Raw genomic sequence first — 18,474 nt, forward strand, 5'->3', positions numbered from 1 at the left:
GAACTGTTTGTAAGATAATATCAAACTATGGGGTTGGGAATATTATTTAGATATAGGTTATTATTCTATGCATTTAAAAACTCTGCTTCTGCTCATTGTGCACTTATATGACAATCCATTAGGCCTTTGCAATGTATAATAACTCATAACTTCCAATATAGAGTTACAAAAGGTTTACAAATACAGTTTGCCTGAAGTTAAAAGGAAATAATAAGTAGCCTTATATTTATATTGCCAAGCTAAACAGGACCAGAATGCATCTGTTATGCAGACATATATCATTACATTGATTTCTTTAAATTGTACATTAAAAGGGAAATCATCTCTATACAAAAAACAGTAAATATAAATAATGTATGACTGATTTTATGCAAATAAAAGGCATGCAACTAATCATAGCCCATAGCTGTTGAAAAAGCCAATATTTGTAATGTAAGCAATTATGGATATGTATGTTTGATAATATGCTTATTATGAACAATGTACAGGAGAAAGCCAAACATTACTTAGTTAAAAGCTAGGGGGCATTAAAATATACATAAAGTTAATAGAGAAACATTAACACTGATGAGACTAAATTAGTGAAGTCTCTTTACTTGAAAATGTATAGGCATCTCATAAAAAAGTCATTATCACTTGACCAGAGGTTTGTCCTTGATTTTTTTTTTTTTTTTCCTGTGAATACTTGGATGTGAAAGACATTAATTATCTGGCTGTCATCTTCATCTATACCAGCCATGACCATATTTATGACTTATTAGAATAAATATTCCAGATTTAAAGTATACTACTCAATGTCCATCTACATTCTGTTATTTTTCTTTTTTTTTGTTTTGTATATTTTACATGCAGAAATGAACTTTCAAAACCATTAGCCAAGGTATGTTGAAAATGTCTGGCCTGCACACAAACTAGAGTGACACAGTGTATTGAAGATGTTACCCACAAACTGTCACCAATGTAGAGTAGCCAGCTGCAATCATCTATAGAAAGTGACCATGACTGTCTTCACAACATATACATATTTATAATTTGCAAACATTCCATTATTGTATTGTATTCATATTTCCTTTTCATATGCTAAAATATGTACAACCAAATAAATATGTTCTAATCTGTTTTAAAAGTGTATTCCATATATCTATATGTTTATAAGTAGTAAACTAACCTGATAAAAGCTTAGATTTTTTTTTCTTTTTTTTTGTTTGTTGACTCAAGTCATGTAGAAATGCTGGTGCATTAACATGAATGTAGATTACACAGTGCAAAACAAAATGCAAAGGAGTGCACTACAGACATTTGCAAGACACATTATACTTTTGCATTTTTAACCACAGTTTTCATTATTTTTAAAATCTAGGTTTGGCAGGATTGTTCACTAAACTCCAAATTGTAGTAAATTAAATTCTAATTGCAACATTTAGTCAACAATTCTTTATCTCAGCTACAGTCACACTTTGAGCAATATATATTTAAGTTGCTAAAATTCAGATATTAGTGAATAATCCTGTAAGTGCCTGAGGCTGGACAGATCTGTAGCCTTTGAATATCTGCCTTAAACTGTTATCTGGTCAGTCTCATTGTGCTTTTTAACTGCATTTACACACTTTAATAAACCTGCAGAGTTCTTACCAATTACATTTCACAGGTGAATTGTACGGCTATTTAGCCTTGTATAGTAGTCTTGTAATAGGCAAGTACAAAATAAAGTCTACCCGTTTTATATTTGATGTCAAAAACATTCCTTAATCAAGCCACTAATTACAATGTTTCTTCTATTTCACTTCTGTTGACCTCTGCTTCAGTACTCATTTGCACTGGTCTTATTGTTTCCTTTAAAGATATATCATCGACTTGCTTTTCTTCATTGGCTTCTTCTTGGATCCACTGGGGCAAGCAGTCTTGGTCTGAGTTGCTTCTAACATATCCAGGTAAATTCATGTGTCCATCGACCTGTTTGTTGACACTTCGACTCACTTTGCTGGAGATCAATACCATACGAGAGCTGGTTACCATTTGAGACTGGCTGCTAGTGCTGTGCGTTATATTAGTTAGGACAGAGCCATACCTGAAGTTACTACAATGTGTTGTGCTTTTCCAGTCAAATGCAAGATTCCATCTTGTCCACGTTTTCTTAATTTCGGTCTGCACCTAATATTAAAGATGACAGTTTTAAATTGTGATTCCTAAAGACATGATAAGCAAGGTTAAACATCAGAAATTATACATTTTCTAGTTTTATTATACTTCTCTAATCTCACTAAAGAGTGCTGTAGTAGTTATGGTGCTCTCGTTCCCCGATCAGCTGATCACTCTCAACCAATAAGTTAAGCCTTACACTACTGGGCTTAGCTCACTCAGATAGTTCCTGGCTTCAGAAGAGACAGAACATTGGGACAAGTCACTTTCAAACATTTTGACTACTAACACTGGGGGCGAGCCAGGGCACTTCTGGCACCATAACCACTAAGGCATATGGTAGTGGTTATGTTGCTTGAAGTGTTTCTTTAATGTTTCAAATAGACCAAATTAATTATGTGGTAAAGCAACATGAAGTCACCACTTTTTATGAAAAATCTGTTTTTTTTCACAACTTTTTCAATGTCTGTTGTACACATTCTGAGGAATAAATGTAAATATTTGGTTACAGAACAGCAGTTCCCAAACTGTGTGACAGGCACACAGGGGTGCTGCAGAATGTTTCCCCGGTGCTATAACTATAGCACCGGGGAAACATTACTGCTGAACAGGGGCCCGGTCGGGTGCCGCAGTCCTTTAAGACCGCAATCCGGAACCTGTACTATTGGCCAGCTGGGAGGAAGTGACATCATGTCACTTCCTCCCAGCATCATGCAGGGAGACAGTGCGGGAGGGAGAGGAGGCAGCCACAGCATGAGGGGAGAGGAACACGAAGAGCTCCAGACCCATCACTCCCACCAGGAGATGTGTATGTGTCAGAGTGTATCTATGTGTGTGTATGTGTCAGTGTCTATATGAATTTGTGTGTATGCATATCTGTGTAAGTATGTATATATGTATGTATGTAGTAGTGTATGTGCATACATCCAATCAGTCATACACCAGCACAACATACAAACACACTCCTGCAATGTAACACAAATATTATATACAAACAAATCCCTGCATTCAAACTCCAAAAGGATATACAAACACACCCCTTCACTCAAACACAAATACTTCACACGAATGTACACCCGCATTTAAAAGTGAACATAACATTCAAACACACCCATGTAATCAAACGCAAACATTACATACAAACACACCCCTATATTAAATCACTAAAACTATACACAAGCACCTCTTCAAACACCAACACTGTACATTACATTATAGCGCCAATAAATGTTGCAACGCTGTACAGATATACAACCTAGAAACTTTGACTTGGGGTGCCTAGGAAAAATATTGAAATATTAAGGACACCTTGAACCTAAAAAAGTTTGGGAACCACTGGTTTAGAACATTGTCTGACAACAATCAGGTGTCATTAAGTAAATAGTTTTAATAGGTTTCATATTGCAGCATTCTCTCAGGGACTAATATAGCTGGCCTAGATCCCCCCAGACATCAATGTGTCTCAAGCCATCCCCCTAGACCTCCATGTGTCTCATTAGCTCCCTCAGCCTCTCTATGTGTCTTATTAGCCCCTCCATATGTTTTATTAGACCCCCAGCCCCCCATGTGTCCCTATAGCCCCCTCTCAGCCCTCCATGTGTCTCATTTCACCCCCTCCAGCCTTATATGTCTTATTAACCCCCCAGCCCTCCATGTTTCTCAATCCATACCCCAGTCCTCTATGTGTGTCAATCCATTCCCCCAAGAACTCCATGTGCCTTATTATCTCCTTCAGTCCCTCTATAGATCCCTATAGCCCCTCCCAGCCCTCCATGCATTCCTATACCCCCTCCCCGCCCTTCATGTGTCGATGTACCCCCTGCCCTGCCCCTTATGTGTCCCTATAACCCCTCCCAGTCCTTCATGTGTCCCTATACCCCCTCCCAGCCCTTCATGAATCCCTATACCCCCTCCCAGCCCTTCATGCATCCCTATAGCCCCCCAACCCCCCATGCATCCCATTAGTTCCCTCCCAGCCCCCACGTGTCCCATTAGTTGTCCTGCCAGCCCCCAGGTGTCCCATTAGTTTCCCCCCAGGTGTTTCCAGGGCCCTCTTTAACAAAGGGGAAACAGGGAAGCTGCCCCAGGCCCAGTTGCTTCTCAGGGGCCCAAAGCAGCTACCCTGTGGGCCCCCTGCCCACAGCCAGGTCTGAACAGCCCACCGGGATACTGAGAAATATCCCGGTGGCCTGCAGCAGGTGAGGTAATCAGGGGCCCCCGGCCCTTTAAGAGAGCTCCAGACATGGCCTCTGTCTTCCTGCCTGCTGGGAGGAGTGTTGTGAGGTCACTTCATGCCAATTAACAGAGTGCCGCTGGGGAGGAGGAGGCATACATGGAGAGAAGGAGGAGGTACAGACCAAGAAGAAGAAGACTCCCATCACTCTCAGCCATCCAGCTCCCACTGGACTCCAAGGAAGCCACACTTCTGTAAAGGTAAGGAGGGTGACTAAACTATGTAAATTGACATGACTCTGTGTGTGTTTATGTCAGTGTGTGTGTATATCTGACTGTGTGTGTGTATCTGGCTGTGTGTTTGTGTATCTGACTGTGTGTGTGTGTGTGTGTGTGTGTATCTGACTGTATTTGTATTTGTGTATGTGTGTATATCTGACTGTATGTGTGTATATCTGACTGTGTGTGTATCTGACTGTGTGTGTGTGTATCTGACTGTGTGTGTGTATCTGACTGTGTGTGTGTATCTGACTGTATTTGTATTTGTGTGTGTATATCTGACTGCATATGTGTATATCTGACTGCATATGTGTATATCTGACTTATGTGTGTATATCTGACTGTATGTGTGTATGTGTATCTGACTGTAAGTGTGTATATCTGAATGTGTGTGTCTATCTGACTCTGTGTGTGTATCTGACTGTGTATCTGACTGTGTTTGTGTGTGTGTATCTGTGTGTGTGTGTGTGTGTGTGTGTGTCTATGACTGTGTGTATCTGAGTGTGTGTGTGTGTATCTGAGTGTGTGTGTGTGTGTGTGTATCTGACTGTATTTGTATTTGTGTATGTGTATCTGTATCTGACTGTATGTGTGTATATCTGACTGTGTGTGTGTATCTGACTGTATTTGTATTTGTGTGTGTATATCTGACTGTATGTGTGTATATCTGACTTATGTGTGTATATCTGACTGTATGTGTGTATGTGTATCTGACTGTATGTGTGTATATCTGAATGTGTGTGTCTATCTGACTGTGTGTATCTGACTGTGTGTGTATATCTGACTGTGTATCTGACTGTGTTTGTGTGTGTGTGTGTGTATCTGTGTGTGTGTGTGTATATGACTGTGTGTATCTGAGTGTGTGTATCTGAGTGTGTGTGTGTGTGTGTATCTGAGTGTGTGTATGTGTGTCTGAGTGTGTGTGTGTATCTCACTGTGTTTGTGTCAGTGTTTGTATCTGACTGTGTGTGTGTGTATCTGACTATGAGTGTGTATCTGGCTGTTTGTGTCAGTGTATGTGTACCTTTGTGTCAGTATCTATGTGTATATGTGTGTATGTATACATGTGTGTCAGTTTGTAGGTGTACCTGCATGTCTGTGTATATGTACCTGTGTGTGTATATGAGTGTCAGTATGTGTAAGTGTTTATCTATGCATGTGGCAATGCATACACCCCATCTAACATTGCGCACAAATACACCCCTGCATTCCAACATTAACAATGCACACAAATACACCACTGCATGTGTATCTGTATTCCTGTGTGTATCTCAGTGTTTGTGTAAGTGTGCATCTATGTGACAATGCATACATCCCAGCATTCCTATGCCAACACTGCAAATAAATACACCCCTACATGTTTACCTGTGTTTCTGTGTGTATCTTAGTGTGTGTACATATCTGTGTCAGTGTGTGTAAGTGTGTATCTCTGTGTGTGGATGTGCCAGTGTTTTTATCTCTGTGTGTGCATGTGTATTTATATATGTGTCTGTGTGTGCATACACCAGTTTTTGTCAGTGTGTGCATGTGTCCAGATGTGTGCATGTATCAGTGTGCTAATGTGTATGTATATCTGTGAATGCATGTCATACATCACACAATCAAACACAACATGCAAACACACCCCTGCAAATATTACATAAAAACACACCCCTGAATTCGAACTCAAAAATTATATAGAAACACATCCCTACACTTAAACACCAATACTACACCCTACATGCACACACATACTGTATACAACAACATGCTCACATTCAAATGCACAAACACTGCTCACAAATACAGCCCTGCAAGAATGGCCAAATGGTAGATCCCCAGCTGGCATAGCATCATGGGAATTGTACAACAGATGAGGATCTATCTTTTCTCTGCTCTTGCGCTAGAGGGGAGGCTCAAAACAATGTCTTGCACCACGGCCCTGTCTACATTAGTTCTGCCACTGTGTTGGGGTGGAGGGCGTGATTGCATGCCAGAGAGAGAGAGAAAGTGCGTGTGGGGGGGTGAAAGACCCTCCTGCTGGTCACCCTGTAAATGAGCTGTGCAGCCCCTGTGCTGGTGCGCACTAGGTGGCTGCGCACCGACCCGATAGTATGCCGGCCCACTGGGAAATTTCCTGGTATCCCGGTGGGCCAGTCCGGCCCTGGTTCTTTCTTTGTACCTTTTAAATGTTTTACTTTTAAAAAACCTCAATCACCCATTTGTAAAAGACCTCTGACATCACTACATTTTTTCCCTGTGTGCATTTATGTGGATAATATTATTATTTATAAAGTAACAACAAGTTCCATAGCTCTGTACAATGGGTGGACTAACAAATATGTATTTGTAACCAGACAAGTTGGAGGCACAGGAACAGAGGTATTGATGGCTCTGCTCAATGAGCTTGCATGCTAGAGTGAGTGGGGTATAGTGACACAAAGGATAAAGGTAGGGTAGAAAAGTAGGTTACTATGATAGTATTCATTGAGGGCTTAGTGTTTTGATTTGATGACAGTTTCAGGGAAGGAATCAGGGTGTGGGCAGGGAAACCTGTTCACAGTTTAATTGATATGGTTTCCTAAAGAAGTAAGTTTTCAATGATTTTTTGAAGGAGTAGAGATTGGGTGAAAGTCTAACAGAGAGGGAAAGGATGTTCCATAGGAATGGTGCAGCCCTAGAGAAGTCTTAAAGGTTAGCAGGTAGGAGTACAAACAGAGGTTAGATGTAGGTCTCCGGCAGAGCGTAGGGGCCTAAATGGGACATATTTGTGTATTAGTGAGGATAAGTAGGTCAGAAAGGGGGGATGACAGGAAGATGAGCCTCACCGCTGCATTCATTATAGACTGTAATGGGGCAAGTTGTGAACATGTAGGACCACTGAGAAGCGGATTATAGTATTCAAGGCGAGAGAGGACAGCGGCATGGACAAGCACCTTTGCTGTATCAGGCGTTAAATAGGGTCGGATGTGCAAAATGTTTTTGAGACGGAAGTGGCAGGATTTGGTGATCAATAGGACATGAGGGGTGAAGGAAAGGTCAAAGTCAAAGAAAACACCTAGGCAACGAGTTTTAGAGGTAGAACAGATGGTAGTGCCATTGACTTGGAAGGACACAGACAAGGGAGTAGCAAGACTTGAGGGAGGGAAAACCAGAGGTTCTGTTTTCAACAGGTTCAGTTTAAGGAAATGAGCAGGCATCCAGTTGGAAAAAGCAGAGAGGCAGTCAGAGACACGAGTCAAGAGGGGTGGTGAGAAATCAGGGGAGGACAGATACATTTTCATGTCATTTGCATAGAAATGATCCTGGAAGCCAAAGGAGCTGATGAGCTTACCAAGGGAGGCAGTGTAGATTGAGAACAATAAGGGACCAAGGACAGCCCCTTGGGGAACACAGACAGAGAGGGATTTGTGAAGAAGGGGCAGAGCCAGAGAAAGAAACAATTGTGCTAGAATTTACTTTGAAGTAAGCATACACCAAGGCCACTTTATCTGTTTCAAAGACTGCAGATATACTATATTCAACTGCCTATGGTAGGAGTGTATGAATATGTGTTGGTGTGCATTGATCTCTTTTCAGGTTGGCCAGAGGCCTACCCAGTGTCAAAAGCCACAACGAAGGTCACAGCAAGTAAGCTTCTGAAGGTACTGGTATGTAGATGCAGAGTACCTGAAGTGATTGAAAGTGACAGAGGTAGTCATTTCACTGGGGAAATTATGCAAGAAATTATGAAAGCCTTAGTGATCAGTCAGGCCTTCCACACCCCCTATCATCCCCAGAGTAGTGGGAAAGTAGAAAGGGCAAATGACACCTTAACGAACAAGATTGCAAAAGCCATGCAAGACACAGGGAAGCCCTGGACTGAATGCCTTACCCTAGCACTCTTTTCTATAAGCTTCACCCCTTATTCCAGACATGGCCTATCCTCTTTTGAGATCCTGTTTGGATGTGCCCCAAAGGCAGGCCTCCATTTTCCCCAGCCCCCCTCAGATGCAGCACGGTAGTATGACTGGTTATGTACAGGCCCTACACCAAAGATTAAGCAGGGTGCATAAACAAGCCTTTGATTCCATTTCAGATCCAGACTCTGATTACGCAACACACAAACAGCAGCCTGGGGTTTGGGTGGTGATAAAGATGCATGTGAGGAAAGGACTTGAACCAAGCTTTGACGGTCCATTCCAAGTGCTCCTGACTACAGCTACCTCAGTGAAACTAGAAGGAAAAGCCACGTGGATACACGCCAGTCACTGTAAACAAGTCACTCTGACTGATCCACCGACATGAAGCTGTCCTCATCCTTTACCATTGTATGCTCTGTTCAGATATGCTACTCTGACTTGAGACCAGAAGATAATAATGCATGGCAGGGAAATATATGGTTGCAGATAGCAAAGGCTTTTAATTTAACCTCCTTTAGCCTCAACCCTCCCCTCAGTACTGAAAATACCATAGAATCTTGTCTTATAGCTGTCCCTACCCCCATCTCACTCTTGAGGAAGTACCTACATACCCATAGACCTCAAAAATCTCTATAAACTATATTCTTATGCTTTCAACCCACTGGTTAGCAAGCTCCCCCCCCCCCCCCCAGCCCTGAAGACAATTCATGTGACAGCAGCTGAACTATGTTGGTCTTTTTCATGTAATTGTTCAAGAGACCCTAATACTGAATCCCTGTTTTGCCCCACATGGTAGAAAAATACCATGAGTTGTAGAGCCCTGAGCACCACTATGAATTGTACCAAAACTCACCAAGTTATGAGTTACCACTACCATGTATATCTCCCTAAAGGATTGACTTTCTCCTGTAGAAATATTATGCCTAACCATGACCATGTTATCCAAATCTGACCTGATCCCTGAAACCACCCAGCTACACAAACCGCAGAGAGATAGGAGAGATGATAAAAACACCCTTACTTCAGATTGTAACCTTGAAATCACTCTCTTATCTAAATCCGAATACTCTGCCCTATTGTACTCTATGGTAGGAGGCTTAGCACTTTATAATACCTGAGTAATTAATGCTGTAGCCTGTTCCCTTGCAAAAGGTTTAAATACCACTTTCCATTCCCTAGAAGAGCTACTTATGGACACCCAGGCAAATAAAAAGGCAATCCTTGAGAATAGAGCAGCCATTGACTACTTACTAATGAAACATGACTGTGCTGTTTTAACCTAACCATGGCACTATGATCCATATAAAAAAAAATTACATGACTTAGTACAGGATATCAAACAGGATACTGGCTTCTTTGGGGATTGGGATTGGACATTTGGGCTAGGAACATGGTTGACTCTACTAATTAAGAAAATGTTGTACTTTTTGCTATTAGCTGTATTTGTTATTATGGCCATTTTTCTAACCTTTAAATTATTCTCATGTCTACTAACCTTTCTATGTAAAAACAAACCTACTGTTGGTCGTACCTTAACTTACATTCCAGCTCCAACTTCGGAAGGTATGTACAATGTTACCTCATCTATCAAATGAAGGAACTCTCCTCAGCTGATTCTGGTGGTCTTTCAGTCCAAGGGAACCGTGGTGAAGAAATAAATTAAAGTCCCACAGGCTTTGGCTAGCAGGCCTGGAAATACCTTGTACATTTGGGGGACCCTTGGATCAAAAGAGGGGATTGTGATAGAATTTACTTTGATTCCAAGGTTCAAGCTGATAGGTTTCATATTAGATATCCTATATTAAAATTGGCTAACCTGGACTCAGGAAATGCTTGATGCTTAAAAGACACTTAAGACCATGTATGTCTAGTTCCAGGAGCATATAGTCTGTCAATCTCGCATACACAACTCTCTCAAGGATCTTGGAGACAAATGCCAGTAGCGAGAGGGGGCGGGAGTATGACGTGACGTGATCACGTATGCAGGGCGCGCTGTGATGATGATGCAGGATGCCCGGGGTATGTAGAATGCCAGCTAAGGTGGGAAATAGAGGCGACAAGCAATTCTCAATTCGGCGTTCAGAGTAGACCTCCAGGCGATGGTCTCAAGGTTTAGCCGGTCTGTCCACGTATGGTGCCTTAAATAGAGTTGGACACCTGAAGATATCGGATGGTGACAAAGGAAGCCGACAAAGGAAGCAGACATCCATCTTAAGGTGCCACTGTAAGGGATGTCGGAACTCCTTTTAACAGAAAGTAATTCCGTTCCTATGTGGACTCTAAAATTAAAATGGATGCTGATATCCGATACAAAGAACTAAGGACGGTTGCATGAGTAGACTGCACTCAAATTAAAAAAATGTTCTCCCTGATTGAATGACTTAATAGCTACAAAAATTCCAATCTAGGTTATGTTGATATCTATTTTTTTGTGTGTTCTTTTGATATACTCTATGGACTTGGAATAGAAGAAACCAAATGATAGTGCAGACAGAAATTATATAGAAAAGAATGTAATGTACAAATGCACTTACAAGAGGATCCAAGTAAAACAGCATAAAATCCACACTAAGGTGGTATCAACAGCATCAAAGTAAGTCCCCAAGTGGTGTAATCCGACGCGTTTCGTCTAGGTGACTTCCTCAGGGATTGTGATTGTTCCGTTCCAGGGGTCGCCATTTAAATCTGCCGCCGAAAATGCCGGGATGTGATGCACCTGTGTGTTTCCGTCTTCATGTGCGTCTCAGCTTGGAACGCACTGAGTGTATCCGGCGTCACTTCCGGTTCCGGTTTAGCGACCAAGAAAAACTTCTATGCGTTTCATACTGAAACGCATAAGCGAAAAAAGGAACCCCTCGGACAAAAAGCTACTACATAGTGATTTTAAAGTGACCCAAAATGAAAGGGTACATACTTCGAAGAATAAATATAAATATAAATAAAAATTAAAATTAAATTAAAATAAACAAATCTAATAGAAATCTAATGAAAAATGTATGTATATACCCAGTAATACTGGGACACTTTTTCCATCTGTATAACATGAATACATATTTTAATGTTGTTGTAAAACAAGACAGTATAAAATTCTAAATTAATAATTAATAACACTCCAGTAAACAAAACAATAATTGTCACTCCCAAAAGATTTCTGAAAACTTAAGAGACAAGAATTAGAAATCACAAAAAGCATAAAATATGTAAAAATATAAGAATATTAATAATATACAAATTATACATAAAGAATATACAGGTAATATATAAAAGAAAAGAGATATATTGTGAACGAAGACCAGCAAAAAAGAAGAAGAACCAACAAGGGAAAAAGAAGAAATTATCCTGAGAAGTCAGATTAATCCTGTGAGATCTATATCCATATTAAGGCCTTTTTTAAGGGTGCCTAAATTATAAATCCATTGGGCCTCTTTCTTATTTAATAATATGGATCTATTTCCACCTCTCCAATTTTGTTCGGCTTTATCTATCCCAATTGCTATAAAATTCTCCCATGAAAAGGCCAGACATGTGTTGCAGTGTTTTGGAACACTGTGTTCTGTTTTGTTAGTGCGGATATTGTAAAAATGTTCAGCTAATCTAGTATGTAATTTTCGTGTTGTTCTTCCTACATATTGTGCACCACAACCACATTGTAAAAGGTAGATTGGCAAACATAGTAGAACACTGAATAAACTTCTTAATCTCATACTTTTTATTAGTATAAGTACCTATAAAATCGTGTGTGGTTCTTTTTTGAAATTTACAAGTGGAACATTTTCCGCAACTGTAAAAGCCTTTTAAATCAAATAAATGGGTATTAGCTTTTTTATATTTAATAAACTAGGTGCTAACTGTTTTTTTAGATTTTCTGCTTTTTTATATATTACCGTGGGTTTTTCAGGGATCACTTTTCCTAATATGTCGTCTTTCTTCAATATGTTCCAATGTGTTCTCAGGACTTTTTCCATTCTTTTAGCCTGAGAATTGAATCTAGTGATGAAAGCATATTCAAATTTATTGTTGATATGATTTCTCTTTTTGTTTTTTTGTGGATTACCCTGATTTTCTAATAAGGATTGTCTTTCTAAACTTTTTACTTTTTCCTCATCCTGATTCATTTTTTCTAGATCATATCCTTTTTCATAATATCTTTTTTTGATAATCTGGTTTTGTTCTTCAAATGTAGATAAGTCTGTACAATTACGTCTTAGACGCATCATTTGGCCTTTAGGCACATTTGTAAGCCATGGGCCATGATGTGAACTAGACTTATTGATAGCTGTGTTGCAATCTGTGCTTTTAAAAAAAAAAAAAAAGGACAGACTACTAATCAGGACATTTTTTTAGACAAGGTGCCAAACCGAAACACACACTTCCTACCTACCCGCAATCGACTGCACAATGTAAGATCCCCAAACAAAAAAAGACCCTACATAGAAACAGAAGATTACCCTCCTCTATCCAGGAAATAAGTCCTGTGAATAAGGGTGAAGGTATATTTAACATTTCTAATATTGATCTTACTTCACATCAATTATCCCTTTTACAAAAGGGCTTAAAATTCGCTCCAGCTACTAATCCACAACCTTTTTCTCTTTTTTTGGATAACCAAATATTTCTAAAAAAATTGACCAGAAAAAGATTTTTTGAAAAAAGACAAAAAGAACCAATCGGAGTATCTCCATCTAATAAGAGAGACACTCCTGAAAATGGCGAACCATCTCAATTACCAATAGTACACTCAAAATTGAAAAATAAGTCTAATTTCTATCCCCATATGGAAAAAAAAACAAGTATTTGGAACTATTCAATGAACTCGTCCAAGATGACTTAGAAAAAAAACACATAATAAATACACCCCAAATCTTTCCAAAAAAGAAAAAGAAGCAATAAAACAATTGACAGACAATTCTGATCTGATTATAAAAGAAGCCGACAAGGGAGGAGGGATAGCCATAATGAGCAGACAATTCTATATGACAGAGGCCAATAGACTCCTAGGAGATTCTATTACATATAAAATCTTACCCAAAGATCCTACACCAATATTTTTACAAGACCTTAAAAATCTTTTATCAGTCGGGATGGAAAAAGAAATCATTACAAAAGAAGAATTTGATTATTTGTTGAACATAGAGTGCAAAATTGCAATATTTTATTTCCTTCGAAAATTCATAAGGATCAGAGTAATCCTCCGGGACGTCCCATTATTAGTGGGATTGATTCCTTATCTTCCAGGTTATCCGAGTATGTTGATTTTTTTCTTCAACAATATGTGCTAATGACTCCATCATATATTAAGGATACCAGACATATATTACTCAACCTTCAAAAATAGAGTGGAAATCCTCTTATATTATGGCCACTGTGGACGTTTCTTCTTTATATACCAGTATCCCCCATTGTAAGGGGTTAAAAGCTATAAAAGAGATTTTGGTTTCTAAACAGTTATTAAATATACATCAGATAGATTTTCTGATTGACTGTATTAATTTTGTACTAACCAAGAACTATTTTTGGTTCAACTCCACTTTCTTTTTGCAGCTATGTGGCGTCGCCATGGGGACGAGATTCGCCCCGAGTTTTGCCAACCTGTACGTGTCCCATTGGGAGTCTAACACCATCACGATAGATGGAGCGGCTGGGGGCAGCCTGGTCCTATGGCGACGCTACATAGATGACGTCCTAATTATATGGGAAGGTCAAACAGAGGGACTGGTATCCTTTATAAACAACATCAATAATAACGATTACAACTTACACTTTACATCAGTTATACATGCCACATCTATTAATTTTCTAGATCTTACCCTTTATGTTGAAGCACAGATTGCAACACAGCTATCAATAAGTCTAGTTCACATCATGGCCCATGGCTTACAAATGTGCCTAAAGGCCAAATGATGCGTCTAAGACGTAATTGTACAGATTTATCTACATTTGAAGAACAAAACCAGATTATCAAAAAAAGATATTATGAAAAAGGATATGATCTAGAAAAAATGAATCAGGATGAGGAAAAAGTAAAAAGTTTAGAAAGACAATCCTTATTAGAAAATCAGGGTAATCCACAAAAAAACAAAAAGAGAAATCATATCAACAATAAATTTGAATATGCTTTCATCACTAGATTCAATTCTCAGGCTAAAAGAATGGAAAAAATCCTGAGAAAACATTGGAACATATTGAAGAAAGACGACATATTAGGAAAACTGATCCCTGAAAAACCCACGGTAATATATAAAAAAGCAGAAAATCTAAAAAAACAGTTAGCACCTAGTTTATTAAATATAAAAAAAGCTAATACCCATTTATTTGATTTAAAAGGCTTTTACAGTTGCGGAAAATGTTCCACTTGTAAATTTCAAAAAAGAACCACACACGATTTTATAGGTACTTATACTAATAAAAAGTATGAGATTAAGAAGTTTATTCAGTGTTCTACTATGTTTGCCATCTACCTTTTACAATGTGGTTGTGGTGCACAATATGTAGGAAGAACAACACGAAAATTACATACTAGATTAGCTGAACATTTTTACAATATCCGCACTAACAAAACGGAACACCGTGTTCCAAAACACTGCAACACATGTCCGGCCTTTTCATGGGAGAATTTTATAGCAATTGGGATAGATAAAGCCGAACAAAATTGGAGAGGAGGAAATAGATCCATATTATTAAATAAGAAAGAGGCCCAATGGATTTATAATTTAGGCACCCTTAAAAAAGGCCTTAATATGGATATAGATCTCACAGGATCAATCTGACTTCTCAGGATAATTTCTTCTTTTTCCCTTGTTGGTTCTTCTTCTTTTTTGCTGGTCTTCGTTCACAATATATCTCTTTTCTTTTATATATTACCTGTATATTCTTTATGTATAATTTGTATATTATTAATATTCTTATATTTTTACATATTTTATGCTTTTTGTGATTTCTAATTCTTGTCTCTTAAGTTTTCAGAAATCTTTTGGGAGTGACAATTATTGTTTTGTTTACTGGAGTGTTATTAATTATTAATTTAGAATTTTATACTGTCTTGTTTTACAACAACATTAAAATATGTATTCATGTTATACAGATGGAAAAAGTGTCCCAGTATTACTGGGTATATACATACATTTTTCATTAGATTTCTATTAGATTTGTTTATTTTAATTTAATTTTAATTTTTATTTATATTTATATTTATTCTTCGAAGTATGTACCCTTTCATTTTGGGTCACTTTAAAATCACTATGTAGTAGCTTTTTGTCCGAGGGGTTCCTTTTTTCGCTTATGCGTTTCAGTATGAAACGCATAGAAGTTTTTCTTGGTCGCTAAACCGGAACCGGAAGTGACGCCGGATACACTCAGTGCGTTCCAAGCTGAGACGCACATGAAGACGGAAACACACAGGTGCATCACATCCCGGCATTTTCGGTGGCAGATTTAAATGGCGACCCCTGGAACGGAACAATCACAATCCCTGAGGAAGTCACCTAGACGAAACGCGTCGTATTACACCACTTGGGGACTTACTTTGATGCTGTTGATACCACCTTAGTGTGGATTTTATGCTGTTTTACTTGGATCCTCTTGTAAGTGCATTTGTACATTACATTCTTTTCTATATAATTTCTGTCTGCACTATCATTTGGTTTCTTCTATTCCAAGTCCATAGAAGAGTCTGTTACTCCATATATACTGAAGATCCTGCCTGACTGAGGATGATGGGCCTGTTTTACATTACAATCTTGTGAGTTCCAATAATCATCTTGCGTGTCATAACACTTTGGTTTTGTAATACACTATATGCGATTTATTTTTATATAGATATCGCTTACTTCATCATTATAAGATTGTATATATTTTTATATCTGCACCTTAGAAGTGTTCATCTTTCACTTTGCATTATTAGGTTAGTAGACGAGGATTAAATATGACACAGTGATTTATATAATATTAATTTTTTTATTAGTACATTTCTTCACTAGTCTTCCCTCTAGATTTTCTGATATGGGTTAGAAAGGGAGGTATGTTAAAAACAAAACTAAACAATCTTTGGGGTTACACATTGTTTTGTCTGTTTTTTTTATTTTTGGAATTGTAAATTCATACTTATAAATTGCATGTCCAGTTTCTAAGGAGCAATCACTTTTATGCACCTTAAGTATCTAAATCTTTATATTTTTTATAATGAATATTAGACAATGCCCCTCGGGAGGATAATTCCAATCTCTTAAATAATTGTGAGAAATATGTATTAAATGAAGGTTGTTGTACCTGTTAAGGTTGGAAATCTGAAATCTGAAGTATACATATATATTCTCACCATTATAGGGGTATATATTATAAGAAATATCCCCCTTGTAAGGAAGAACTGTGTCCTAATGAGTGATAACTGCTTAAATGACACATTTGGTTAATTTAACTATGAATTGCTGAGTAATTATTATTAATTAGTAATGATCTTTTTTTTTTCCTATAATTTTAATGTCCTGCATCACCACCGCTGGAAGCGGATTAGTGTATAGACAGATTAAAGCCTCATTATATGGCTCTTTATCTATCGGAGAAGAATTGTTTTCCTTCGGGTCTAATTGGGCGGGATTTTGTGTATTTAATGTTTGTGAGTAATTTTGTATTATGTAATTTTGGGTTAGTCTCTGCAGAGGGAGTGAGGTAAGGGGGTGTGACCTTAATGGTTTAACATGATTAAGTTTGTTTCATTAAACGTTAGGGAGATAAATTCACCACAAAAGAGAATTATTTTATTGGATTTTCTAAAAAAATAATCTGTGCACATTTGTGGTATCCAGGAAACACATTGGCTAGCCACATACAAGGAGTGGATTAGATCTAAATAATTTCCCCATGTGTTTAAATCATCACTACCAAGTAAAATAAAAAGAGGTGTTGCTACTTTAATATCCAGTAGGTTAACCTTTAAGTTGATTCATCAAGATTCAGACACCGAGGGCAAGTACCACGTTTTAATATGTGAAATCAACAATCACATTTTTACAATAGTAAACCTATATGCCCCAAATCACTCTCCAATTGGGTTTATACAGAGGAATATGTCCCGGGCAGAGAGAATAAAGCAAGGTAGAATGATATATATGGGTTATTTTAATTGTTTAATGGATCCTAATATGGACAAGAACAACTTTAAGACAAATAGAATGAATAATCAAACAATAAAACTTGCAAATCGTCTTAATGAAATTGTGAAGAATAATAATCTTGTGGACTTATGGCGAGTATGGCATCCTCAAGAGAGGGACTACTCTTAATTTTCTAGTGTGTACAACGTATACTCTAGAACAGATTATATTTTAGATACAACAAAGATGGTTAGAAAAATCTGATAACTGCGATCCCATGGTCAGATCATAATGCAATTATTATGGTAATTAATGATACATTCTCGACAACAAGATCAAATTGGAAATTAAATGAACACATTATACAAAATAAACAAAATCTAGATCTGATTAAAGAAGTTACAGACCTTTTCTTCAAAGAAAACTATTCACCAGAGATTTCGTTCCCAATGATATGGTGTGCTTATAAGTGCACCATAAGGGGACATCTAATTAAATTGGGTGCTCAAGAAAATAGACGGAATAAGTTGAATCTAGCAGAACTATATATAGATTTGGATCGTCTAGAGAAGGAAAATAGGAGTGTATTGTCAAAGGAAAGGGCTGATAAGGTTAAGGAAGTGAGGGACAAAATTAATAGCGTCTTAATTCAAAAAGCAAATTATTCCTTTTGATCGACTTAAAAGGACATGGTACTATTAGGGTAACAAAGCCGATAAATTATTGTCCAGAAGATTAAAAAACAACAGAGCAAAAAAAAAAAAATAGTTACTAAGATTATGCAGGGCAACACTATCCTGTAGAGTAAGAGCAATTGGTTAAACTCAATGAAGAAATTAGTAAAGATGAAGTAGAAACAGCTATAAGAAAACTTAAAACTAATAAATCACCAGGACCTGATGGGTTTAGTAATC

The 18,474-nt window shown here is 38.0% G+C and overlaps 1 protein-coding gene across 1 annotated transcript in view; it reads right to left on the bottom strand.

Moving 5' to 3' along the window:
* Positions 1–1,372: 1,372 nt before the first annotated feature.
* PTH2R (parathyroid hormone 2 receptor) overlaps positions 1,373–18,474 on the bottom strand; it is a 544,685-nt gene continuing 527,583 nt past the window's right edge. The window contains exon 13 of the mRNA XM_063429445.1: positions 1,373–2,151. Within this exon, the coding sequence (XP_063285515.1) occupies positions 1,762–2,151 (390 nt within the window). The 3' untranslated portion in view covers positions 1,373–1,761. The remainder of the gene's footprint in view (positions 2,152–18,474) is intronic.

Source organism: Pelobates fuscus, chromosome 8 (genome assembly GCF_036172605.1).
Source record: "Pelobates fuscus isolate aPelFus1 chromosome 8, aPelFus1.pri, whole genome shotgun sequence".
NCBI lineage: Eukaryota > Metazoa > Chordata > Amphibia > Anura > Pelobatidae > Pelobates > Pelobates fuscus.